At 40.9% G+C, this 13,013-nt stretch overlaps 1 protein-coding gene across 1 annotated transcript; it reads right to left on the reverse strand.

Moving 5' to 3' along the window:
- Positions 1 to 428: 428 nt before the first annotated feature.
- On the reverse strand, positions 429 to 12,635 carry lmnb2 (lamin B2). The gene is made up of 12 exons (XM_080833677.1): positions 12,237 to 12,635; positions 10,762 to 10,898; positions 10,085 to 10,241; positions 9,698 to 9,823; positions 9,174 to 9,344; positions 8,822 to 8,947; positions 6,794 to 7,014; positions 6,052 to 6,268; positions 5,545 to 5,652; positions 3,318 to 3,434; positions 3,088 to 3,186; positions 429 to 2,998 (listed from the first exon to the last, which is right to left on the reverse strand). The coding sequence occupies exons 1-12, from the start codon at positions 12,435 to 12,437 to the stop codon at positions 2,957 to 2,959; spliced, it is 1,722 nt and encodes a 573-aa protein (XP_080689803.1). The 5' UTR covers positions 12,438 to 12,635; the 3' UTR covers positions 429 to 2,956.
- Positions 12,636 to 13,013: the final 378 nt, after the last annotated feature.

Below are 13,013 nucleotides of genomic sequence, written 5' to 3' on the forward strand. Positions count from 1 at the left end.
CATCAGGCATTAAAGGAGAAGACTCAGACCTGTTATCTTGGCAATGGGAGGCTGCACATAATATTAAATGAAAGAGTGCCAATAATTGTGACTCTTATTTTTGAGAATTTTTTTTGTTTTATGATGAAAATTCAATGTTTCTTTCAATTTAGTTACTTTCAAGTTTTATTTTTGTGAATATTTTGAATGAAAGCTCATGAGGACAAACAGTAAAAAATTGTTTTCACATCACGTTTGCCAATAATTCTGGAGGGCACTGTAAGTACCAATGAGGTAAAAAGGACACGTTAGCATGCAATACATTTACTCCAACTGAGAAACAGGAAAATTAGGGCCAGCTAACATAACAAAAATTGGACAAAGACATTGCTGCAAATACAAATAGACACATTAAAGACCACTTTATGGAAAACATTTATTGTATTGTAAATACAAAAAAATTCAAATGAAAGTAATAATTCAATTAAGAAACACACTTTTGGCATGCGCTCTCTCTATATTCGACCCATACAAGTTCTCTTACGATGATAAAGCCCCCTTTGAATCTACACGACATTTAAATATGGCTCAAAACTAGATAGCCTCTAAATCACATGATTGCACTTCAAGAGTGCACAACTTACCACATTGGGTAATTAAGAAAAAATAACTCTTAAAATATGCTCTGTTTAAAACATTATTTTTCCTCATTAAAAGTATTTTTTGTAAGCTTTCTGAGTAACATTTGTCAGTCACATTATTCAAACCTGAAAAACATCAGCTTAGGACAGTGCATGACGACTTGATACCTAAATCAGAACTGGTCCAGAATCACTAATTCACAAGTGTGACTCACTCAAGCAAATGCATGCTGGCAATAGATCTCAATTTCAAAATATGCCTTACTTCGAAGGCACTAATTTGAAAATAATATAATTGTTGTTGTAAGTTACTTTACCATCATTAGAGAACTTAAAAATAAAGATAGACATGTAAACAATGAGTAAAATAACCACATTTTTAAAAACATGGCAAAGCACTGCAAACATAAGCGTTGAAAATTTTGTTTCCCAGACGTCAATGACAAAAAAGAACAAAACATGGCAAATGTATCCCATAAGCCTTCCAGAGGGGCTGTATCAATCATTTTCAAATCTAATTTCACAGACCCCTTAGCACAGGAGTCTCAAACTCAGGCCCGCGGGCCAATTCCAGCCCCCCAAGCAATTTTATCCCGCCCGCGAAGTTCCATTGATTCAAAACAAAAAATAGAAAAGTTCTATTGATTTTAAGGGGCCACCCCATGTTTACTGTAAAAATCTGGCCCCCCAATGACCAGACGCTCATCGGCCCCTGGGTAATTTGAGTTTGAGACCCCTGCCTTAGCACCTTATGATGTCACAGACCCCTAAGCACCTTAAGAACAACTATGCTGTACTTGCTCCTTTTCAATTCAGTGCCAAATTTAGCAGTAATACAGCATCTTCAACTGGTATGAACCAACTTTTAGTTTTTTTTTTTTAAATAAATGTACTACACTGCTATACATTTTATTATAAATTCAAGATGCCCTTTTAAAAACTAAATTTCTCAGATATCTGATGCAAGTACAAACATTACAAGTGCCCAATGAAGGCATATAGGAGCATTGTGCTGGCAGACTTCACATTTTAACACCACATATTTTGTGCATACTTATCTGAGAAACCATTTTCGAATTTTAAAAACACACATATGATTAGTTACTATTATTACTGATGATAACAGCATCAGATGCTAACTGGGTGGAAACTCTGCGCTCAGGCTTAAGAGCCGTTTATTTTCAAGCTAGCCAAAGTACACCCTGAAATTGTACCCCTGCATGTCTCACAACTTCTTAACCCCCACCATCAAACACGTGCTTTGGAACTGACGTTTGCAGAAAATTTAAATCACTTTTAAGGCAACTCTTCAACACTATGTTTGAAAATATTTCTGATCCACACAATCGGGATCTCAAGTACACACTTGCTTTTTTACCAACTTTTTCTTTGGTGTGACGTTCAACAAACTCCCCATTTACCAACAAATGCTACTACTGCTATAGCTCTTAAGATTCATTTGATATAACACAGCTAAGTAAATCACTACTGACTAGCAATTTACTTGGGTGAGGCAGGGTACAGAAACTCTATACCTATGGTATAGGGCCTAGGGTATAGTATTCAAATATCTTAATATCTTAAGAAATGTTTGACCAATTAATCCATTTTAGAGTACCAATTTCATGACATTTCCACCCCGTTCATCTGATCAGCGAAGCCAATATATAAAAAGAAAAAGCAATGCATCAGCTGTCAGTTACAATCTACTGAACAATAATACATGATAGAGGTCGAGTTGCTCTCCAAGCCATACAAGAGACACAAAATACCTCTAGGCTGTTCACGATCTGCATAACCATTGTTTATAATCACTAATTTCAGCAAGTTATACAATGGTTTTCATTGAGCTTCTGAGCTACTTTTGACTATTTTCTATTGATTGAAGTTGAAGATTCTTTTTACAGAATCATTAACTACAAACTGGGATGTAAGAAAATTCTGATCTTTAAGGACTGTGGGCTGTGTGTGACAATATCTCAGTGATAATATCTCACACTAATACAAGGACCTTTGACGATTGGAAGTGGCTGATTCCTATAACTCATTCTTAAAATATGAATTGCTGCTTGAGAAAAGTACACAGAAGAAGGAGTTCCCATTTTCACCAACTAACAGAGACCTATAGATCTAGTGTTACTATAGTTACCATAGATGCAGTGGCTGCAATTGTTCAAGTTAACCTGGAAATGAGGTCCGTTTACACATGAGAAATAGCTCAAGTCAAATGGGTATTTGGGATTAATCAAGAACCTAGGACTGGAGTGTACAAAAATAGTGGCTCTACAGAATAAAAGGATTGTAAGAGAAAAACTGGGCTGAGGTCTCCACACTCTTCACATGACTGCACATTCCCTGGACCGCGTCTTTGGGTCTCCCTAAAACAGAGAACATGGAGATGAGTTTGGGTGCACATTTATAACACTCCTTCAGCTCGAGCTCCATTCAGCGATTACAAGTAACTTACCTGCTGGTACAAAATATCCTCTTCCTCAAAGTCTCCATTTTCTTCATCTCCATTCTCCACCTCCTCCATGGTTTTTGTGACTGTCCTCTTAGCAACATCCTGGAAATAAGTTAATACATAAGATGATGCAATCTACTTCATTAAACGTTCATTCTTCTCAAAATAACAACTTACAGGTTTATTATCCTATTCAATAAAGTGTTTTCCCCTATTCATTATGACAACCATACCTCTCCATCTGAATTCACTAGGGTGGTGAGAATGTCATCTCCAGTGCCCCAACTCTGCCCCTTCCACAGGAGGTTACCAGGGGGACTGTGTGCAACCCCTGCATCAGCACTCCAAACCTGGCAAAAGCATCAAAGCACAAACTTCACAAAGGGCACCTCCTTTTGCTTTCAGTCAGACGCATTGTAGACACAGGAGAGGTACTGTTATAGTTAGCAAATTTGTTGAAGTGAACAATTAGACATTTCACAAATGTAGATGTGGACAAGAGAGTTGTGCTTTACATAGTGGTTCCCCCGTTCCCCCCCTTACCATCCAACCCTGGTGAAAGTGGGTGCCCATACTGCACATGTTGAAATTCCATGACTAGAGAAGCCATCTAGTGAAAACCATTGTGAAAATATGTCCATTGTGTCAAGTATACAGTCATGGACGAAAATGTTGGCACCCTTGCACTTTTGTCAGATAATGCACCACTACTCCCAGAAAAGTGTTGCAATTACAAATGTTTTTGCATTTACATGTTTATTTACTTAGTTTGCATTGGAAAAACACAAAAAATCTGAGAAATAATGCCCAATCTGACTTTATTCCACATAAAACTCAAAAAAGGGCCGGACAAAATTATTGGCACCCTCAACTTTATAATGGGGAGAACACCCTTAAAAATAAAGAAATACAAATATCTGAAATCAATTGCTTCCTGTAACCATTAATGAGGTGTCTTACACCTCTCTAATGGAATTTCGGACCACTCTTCTTTTGCCAACTGCTCCAGGTCTCTCACATTTGAAGGGTGCCTTCTGCCAACTACTGATTTGAGATCATGCCCCAGTTGTGCTATGGGATTAAGATCTGGAGTCATCTCGGACACTTCAGAACTCTCCAGTGCTTTGTCTTAACCATTTCTGGGTACTTTTTGAAGTGTGCTATGGGTCATTGTCCTGCTGGAAGACCCATGTCCTCTGACGGAGACCCAACTTTGACACTGGGCCCTACATTGCGGCCAAAAATTATTTGGTAGTCCTCAGATTTTCTGATGCTATGCACAGTCAAGGCATCAGGTTCCAGAAGCAGCAAAGCAACTCCAAAACATCGGTCCAGCTCCACCATATTAGCCTGTAGAGACCGTGTTCTTTTCTTTGAAGGCCTCATTTCGTTGTCTGTAAACTACTTTACCAAAAAGTTCTACTTTGGTCTCATCTATCTACAGGACGTTCTCCCAGAATGATTTTGGCTTCCCCAAGAAAGTTTTGTCAAACTCAAGTCTGGCTTTTTTAGGTCTCTGTGTCAGCAGTGGGGTCCTCTGGGTCTCCTACCATAGCATCCCATTTCATTCAAATGGCGACGGATAGTGCAAGCTGACACCGTTGTACCCTTTGTCTGCAGGGTAGCTTGAATTTATTTGGAAGTTGTTCTAGGTTATTTATCCACCATTCAAACAATCTTTTGTTGCATTCTGTCATCAATTTTTCTCTTCCTTCCACATCCAGGGAGGTTAGTGACAATGCCATGGGCTGTAAACTTGTTGATGACACAGCGCACAGTGGACACAGGAACATTAAGATCTCTGGAGATGGACTTGTAGCTTTGAGATTGTCCATGCTTTTCTACAATTTTGGTTCTCAAATCCTCAGACAATTTTTTGCTCTTCTTTCTTTTCCCCATGCTCAGCGCTGTATACACAGACACAAAGGTCGAGTCAACTTTGCTCCATTTTAACTGGTTGCAAATGTGATTTCTGTATTACCAGCATCTGTGGCTCGCCACAGGTGAGTTTAAATAAAGATTAAAGGAGAATTACATGCCTAAAATACAATTATTTCTTAAGGGTGCCAACAATTTTGTTCGGCCCTTTTTTGAGTTTTATGTGGAATAAAGTCAGATTTGGCATTATTTGTCAGATTTTTTGTGTTTTACCAATGCAAACTAAGTAAATAAACATGTGAATACAAAAGCATTTGTAATTGCAACTCTTTTCTGGGAGTAGTGGTGCATTATCTGACAGAATTGCAAGGGTGCCAACATTTTCGTCCATGACTGTATATGATATGATGCCTGTGTCAGACTGGCCATCATTTACGTGAAAAGAAACACTTATCTAAGCATAGGCACACCGTGATTCAATGGCAAACTATACATTTAATACAAAAGTATGAATTAGTCAGCCATTAGACAAAACAAAACGAAGGCAGGGCTAGAGCTCTGCTGTGGAAGCTCCAGTCTTACCGTAACAGTTTGGCCAGCCTTGAGGACATACTTGGGGCTGAACTTGTAAGCAATTTCTTCCTCTTCACCAATTTGCCTCTTCAGCCTCCAGCTACCAAGGGACTGGTCCTGGAACAGACACACGTGAAAAAGCAGCGCAGCAATTTAGAAACGACCACAAATGGTTCATTCTACGCAGAATGTGTTGATTTAGCCCATCATGCAAGTTACAAAAACCTAACCTCCGTATACCTTACATAACAACAAGACTAACTACTGGACCAGATCCAGAAAAAACAGTGCCGTGCTTGCCAGTGGAAGCAGTAAATATATAGTACATCAGCCAAGGAGTCATTAAAATAGCGTAGTGGCTAACATTTTAACTCTGCAGCGATGAGCTGCTGGTTTCAATCAGGAACTATGGTATGATTGTGAAAAATTAAAAAAACAAACAGACAGGACAGATAAACACACATATACACACTGTGGTAACTTTTATATAATTTTGAATATGACAAATATGCATACCTCTTCAGAATTATTCTTTAGGGTGACAGACTTTCCTTCCATATCCATTTCTTCAATTGTGACGCTGCCAGTGGCCTCGGCCTCCTGGTTGATGTGGATTTTGGGGGCACTGACTAGCAGAGGCTCCTCCATCTCCACACGCTTCCTTTTTGACCTACTGCTGCCTGACGTACGGGAGACGGTGACCTTGGAGGATGGACTGGGGGACAGCTGCAATCTGGAGAGGGGGAGAGCCGACATGCAAGTTATCCACTACATTCATTTAAAGGTCTGTGTCTTTCAATTCCACATTGTATGGCATTTTTCCCAATGGAATTGTGTCAGAATAACCATCATTATGGAGAAGTTATTGTTTAAAACTTGCAGCTCCACTAGTCCGCTCCTAGCACCTACCATCTCATCTGCTAATACTCTGTTCTGGCTGGATGAAAATGTGCTCCTTTCTGTCTAATGCAGATGGCTGTATGGTCACCACATGCTCTTCCCTGCAGTGCAGTTCATGGGCTCAACCCATGTCTATCTTCCACTTTCTGGAATCATCTCTCTTCACAAATCTATTTACACCTGACCCTGAACAAAGGCTCTGACACATTTGACTCATTCATCTCATGTCTGGATGGCCTACAACCTCACGCACTGAAAAAGCACAAGTTAGCTAATCAAAACACTAACAGCATGGGTAAAACATGTGGGATAAATTCCCGTAACGCAGCCCTGGCTCTGAGCATGTCTACACACTGACCGGTCCTCCTCGCCTTCCAGGAGCTTGCGGTAGGCGTTGATCTCCATATCCAAAGCCAGCTTGACGTCCAGAAGCTCCTGGTACTCATTGAGCTGCTGCTGCATGCAGTCCCGCATCTCTGCCATCTCGCGCTCCTTGGCGTCCATCTGTCGGCGGTGCTTGTCTCGGTCGCTGGACAGCATGTCCTCCAGCTCACGAACCCTCTCCTCTGCAGCTGCGGCCTGAATCAAATACAGAGCACATTACTTGATACAGCCTGAATCAAATACAGAGCTCATTAATGTTGTCTTGATACAGCCTGAATCAAATACAGAGCACATTAATGTTGTCTTGATACAGCCTGAATCAAATACAGAGCACATTAATGTTGTCTTGATACAGCCTGAATCAAATACAGAGCACATTAATGTTGTCTTGATACAGCCTGAATCAAATACAGAGCACATTAGTAGGTGCGTTTCCATTCAGCTCGTTCTCATTAACGATTCACATTCACGGTGATTCGCATAAAACAAATGCGCATTGAGCGACCGTTTCCATTCACCCGAGTCTTTAGTCTAATTTGGAGGAAGAGTTTTGTGCACGCTAGAATGGACGCCCTCCTCTCTGCCGTCGGGACTTTTAATGCTGTAGCATTTTAGTTGTTTGCCTTAATAGTTGCTAGAAAGAGAAGGCGTTTTTAAGGCGGTTTTAACATGTTTTACAAACTCACATAGCAGCGAGTTCCGTACCCCGCAGACGTCCGTACATCTGGGAACAAGCACGGTCTAGGGATTTTTTTTAATTTGGTGAAGGCCCACTTCACTGACCAGCTGTGGGTCGAAACGGATAGGGCCTGATGTGTTGCCTGGAAGTGTTTGCTGCAGAAAGCCTGTCCCTACCGGCGACGAGCCCATTGCAATTGCGCTTTACAAACTTGCAACATGCGGAGAATACCGTGTTGTGGGCGAAACGTCCGGCGTCAGCAAGACCACTGTACATAGATGTTTATATGCAGTATGCTTTCCATCCGAGTACAAGCAAAGACATATATTAAGTTACCATACCTGGGCTAGGCGCAAGAGATTGCGGACCGAAACAACCGCGCACACCAGGTCCACAGGTGTTATAGAATAAAATCAATGATCACAAAACAAAAAAACAATAATTTACAACAACAACAAAAATGTACGTCTGGGGAGCTAACATGTCCACGTAGTTTGCACGTAAATTAAGTTAATCAGTTAGCCTACAATAAACTGTAATGATGATGATGTTCAGGGGAAATAACAAACCGCAACCATTGATATATTATAGTTTACAACAGCAAGTGCATATGCTGCATGAGGTGTGGTGTATTAGCTGGCAGTTTGAGAAGCACTAGAGGAACATCACATTCGGGGCAGACAGCAGCACGGTTGTCTCTCACTGCAACAGGACGTATAGTCCAACTCCGAACATAAACAAATACACAAAAGAAGCGAATCGCTCGAATAAACTGTTTCCATCTAAGTTAAGCGCATTAACTAAATTCGAATAACTAGTTAATCCACCTCCTTCTGGCGAATCGAATTTCTATGCGCATTGGGGAAGTTAATGCGCATCGTACGCGTTTCCAACCAGGATTAAATATTTGCATAAAGATAATGCGCATTTAGACATGGGATGGAAACGCACCTAGTGTTGTCTTGATACAGCCTGAATCAAATACAGTGCACATTTATGTTGTCTTGATACAACCGACTGGTCCTCCCATCTCTACCACTCTGGGCATGATGACATGTCAATGAAGACATAAAAGGATCTTTTTTTTCACACCATCATAATGGAAATATTCCTTTTAAAAAAACTGCTAAATTAGACTTCAGACAACTAGAGGTCCCAGCCAGGTGGCAGTAGATGTGTTATTTTGTATTTGTTTAGGCCTTGTCTTTTATCCCAAAGCCCAGTTGTAATTGGAATGAATTATATGGCAGGAGTATACCTAATGCTGTTTTTATACATTTGCTTTCAATATCCACTTTAGCAAACACTAAAAAGCTAAGGTACCTGCTTCTGCAGGGCAGACAGTTGGTAAGAAAGGCTCTCAATCCGCATGCGAGCCTCCTGGGCCTCTTCTCTGGCTGAACACATGGCCTTGTCATTCATGTCAGATGAAAGCTTTGCATTATCCAGCTGCAAGAGATAAATACTAGTTAGTGTACACACAAGACTCTCTCTCACACACAGCATTCAGTTTAATTGATAGTTTTTTTAATGTGAATATTTAAATTTAGCCAGAAGCAGGATTGAGAACCCCGGCCCTTGTGGGCTATCAACGGAATACTAAACTAAATCACACAATGTGTGCTATGCACAAGAACCTCCTTTTAGCAGAAGGGAACATTTAAAAATATGATACCTTAGCGTGGAAAGTTAGCTCAAGTTGTTCTTTGTAGATCATCATTTGCTCCTCATGCTGCCTGCGCAGGTCCTGGAGAGCCTGGGCCAGCTTGGACTCGTAGTCCGGCTGAACTCCACTGTCCACCTCCACCATGCGCCTCTCACGGCGACTACGGGTCTCCCGCACCTCCTACACAACACCACATCGGAACATTAGAAAACACAAGCAACACTAGTCTATGTGCCAGTCCCCCAAGGATCTCGCGAGGGTTTGTTGCAAGTGTTGTGTCCAAAAGTAACTGAATTTGCTACTGCAAGTCCAAAAAAATTACGTTGATTTTGAGTTGAATAAAATAAATCACAAATGATGCATAATTTTTTTGCGGAAATATTGACAATAAGAGGTCAGGGAAATCCTTGAATTTATGTGAATGCATAAAAACGCAAAATCCTGGAGGAACTGATATGCTCATCACACTACAAAATCTAAAAATGACAATGCTTTCAACAGGTGAACAGTTCATTCAGATAGCTAGACCCCACCTCCTCAAACATGCTTTTCCTGAACTGCAGATCCTCTGTGAGGCTCTGGCAGCGATTTTCCAGGTCAACACGCATCAGGGTCTCCCCCTCCAGCTGTTTCTTAGCCACTGCATGAGCATCCTCAGCCTGCAATAGCACATTGACAACACCTCAGAGACTTCAACCAGACAGGGCAGAGAACAGGTTCCTCAAAACGAACTGTACCATATTCATCCCACACATTGAAGACAATTTTGAGACACCTACAACCCCCCCCCCCCCCCCCCCCTCCCTTTTTTTTGTTAATGAGGCCACTGTGCATCTCTTAACTCATGTTCTCTATACAAACACAGTTAAAAAATGTAAATGTGAATTCAAAGAATTAAAAGCTGAAGCTAATCTGCTGACCTTGGTGAGCTGAGCTTTCAAATCTGCAAGCTCTGCAGAGAGTGCACTGTTCTCACTCATTGCAGTGTTGAGAGAAGCCTCACTCTTGTTGAACTGCCCCTCCAGTTCCTTAATCCTGGCCTGGGCCAAAATAAGGTCTCCATCTTTCTTCTTAAAGCTGAGATGGGAGAAAATAAAATAAATCATCAATTTACATTAAATGGTCATGAAAACATTGTTGACTATGTAAGCATATTATAAACATCTTAAAAGGATATTCTTCAGTTTTAATGCAATTGCAATGTCATCGTGAAAAGGTCAACAACACTGCAAGTTCCCATTTATTCAAAATAAAATACAGAACAATGCTAACCATCCTGTAACTAATATGTAGTTTTTACAAAGAGACAAGATCAGATTAGCTGGTTACTTGAATGCCCTTCAAGAGCCCCCTGCATTTAGCAAAGACAGATGGGATGGTCCTTTAAGCCAGGGTGATCAAGCTGTTACACATGCTCTGTAGTTCAAATAGTTTAGGTGATGTTTATGCACAGAAATGGGTCAAACAATATAAGGCGTTTGAGTGAAGATTCCCTTCTAAGACACTTTGAAAGTTTTGTACTTAAACAAAAAAGATATTCCTCATCTGCAAACTGACGTTGAGCTGATGAAAGGTGAATGAGAAGGGCGTAACTCACTTCCTGTTGACCTCATCCAGCTCTGCATTTGCCTTCCCGAGGTCAATCTGTAGCCTGGCCCTCTCCCGTGCGGTCTCATCGAGGACACGCCTAGCATCTGCAAGCTCCGCCTCATACAGAGCCTTAATCCCTGAAACCTGATGAAAGGCAAGTGGCAGAGAATACATTCATTTCTTTTTCGGCATGGTTATTTATTTACTGGTCCAGGTTGTACATTGGAAATTGCCCACAGGATGTCACCAATTAGTGTGTAAAACAAGGACACCACAAAACTTTCTCTTTCAATTCATAGCAAATGTACTTCAGGCCCCAAGTTACATTTGCTATAAATTGAAAGTACGCCCTCCAAATAAAGAATTCTCATGGCAATTTATTTTCCAGTCTCTGCAATCGCGTGCTACTATCGCTATATTCAAATTCCAACAGCCCATCGGCCACTCCCATCTGGCACATTGCCATCAGCGGAGGGACTAGTAGAAGCCTACACAGTCACGTCACCCTCCTACATCAAAAACAACTGAGAGTGGGTTTCCTGGGCGTTATTGCAAATATCACATTTGTGCAAAAGCTCGGCTCCCCAAATCAAATGTATTCATTTGACACTTTGGACATTTACGACTGTTGATGAAATGGACAATACCTTGGATCTGACTGACCTTGGAGTTGTCTAATGCTCACAGTTGTAACATACTTTATGTATTCTTTTTTTTTTTTTAAGAATTTAACCCCACACACATGGAGACAATTACTGCCACATATTTTCCCTTGGAAAACACCCCCAAGTGACCCAAAACGCTCACAGCCATCTTTCATTAACCTATGATTAGGTACAAAATCTTGTATTGCTTGGCATGGAAGTTTCTGTTAAATCAATGGTAATTTCATTAGCAAGTATAACTAATGTTACCCAGATGACAACACTCTTAGAACTCTGAACAAAATAATTGGCTTTCAGCCGCGGGATTTTTTGAACAGCTAACTAGCCCACTGAGCATGTCTGCAGACTATTATTATTTTACGAGAACTAAACAGACTCCCAAAATAGCATAGTTAAAATTAGCTAGTTAAGTGGCCACCTATAATGGACATAGTACAGCTAACGTTCGTGGTACAAGACCAAAGGCTACCGCGTTAAGTCAATGATAACTAGCTACCATCACACTACCTAGCTAGCTAACTGAAAAGCTAGCCGTTAACATTTTGCAAGCCATGTCACAACGAGGGTTCGCCAATATCCATATAATGAATTAGGACATTTGCTATATCATATTATCCTGCCAGCAACGATGTAGGCAACTGAGACATATACATACGTCTCACCACCACCATTGGGTTGCTTTGAATTCAATCAGCATCGTTTTAACTAGAAGTCAAACTCCTCGGCTAGAGAGGCTAACATCGATGACACTATGCTAACAAGCAGGCTATCGGTACCATGCTTACACATGGCATAATAAAAAAACAAGGCACTCTACCTCTCGTGTGGTAACCTCCTCCTTCTCGGACACCTTCACCATAAGACGGTCATTTTCCAATTCTAATGACCGAACACGATCAATGTAAACGGCGAGTCTATCATTCAAATGTGACAACTCTTGTTTCTCTTGCAAGCGCGAAATCCGCGTCGGAGACAGCGGGGTTTTTGCGGCCGCCCGGCTAGGAGTTGCAGTCGCCATATCAATTTTCTTCGCCGCCAAGAAACTTCAAAACCGCTTCGAAGTCGTCCAAACTTTTCTGAAACCTGTAACTGTATTTACAGAAAATTAAACGTGAGGCGCGTAAGATCAAACGTGATTTTTAAACATCTGTCAGACTGCAAAGTCTATGAATGAAACCACTGACTGGTTCTTTGCATGTAGCTATCTACCGTAAAAGGTTCCTGATCAGCTAATAAGCTAACTTTGAAAGAACATAAAATGCAAGATGGCCGAAAGAGAGCCGCGACCGCACCGCGCCAAAATCCTTTACCCTACTGCATGATGGTAATTGTAGTCGTTCCAGTCCTAACGTTTCGTCCCATTGTTTTTTTTTGTGATCAATTTTTTATTGTATTTTATATTTCATACAAGAAACAGTTACACATATACACAAGTAAGACAACATAACACATATAATACTCAACCATACCCCCCCCCCCCCCAAACCCACCCACCCCCAGGTCTTGCCTCCCACAATGACAGAACCAATAATTTGAGAAGCTCTGCAAATTTCTTAAATAGGCCTAATACTAATATGTGAAATAAAGAAAGAAA

This window comes from Sprattus sprattus (genome assembly GCF_963457725.1).
Source record: "Sprattus sprattus genome assembly, chromosome: 2".
Taxonomy (NCBI): domain Eukaryota; kingdom Metazoa; phylum Chordata; class Actinopteri; order Clupeiformes; family Clupeidae; genus Sprattus; species Sprattus sprattus.

Excerpts from the sequence above, each read along its gene's own strand:
- lmnb2 (XM_080833677.1), bottom strand. The coding sequence starts at position 12,437 with ATGGCGACTGCAACTCCTAGCCGGGCGGCCGCAAAAACCCCGCTGTCT. Across the intron at positions 9,345-9,697 it reads GGAAAAGCATGTTTGAGGAG|GAGGTGCGGGAGACCCGTAG; the intron begins GTGGGGTCTAGC and ends GGTGTTGTGTAG. Across the intron at positions 3,435-5,544 it reads AGGCTGGCCAAACTGTTACG|GTTTGGAGTGCTGATGCAGG; the intron begins GTAAGACTGGAG and ends TGCTTTTGCCAG.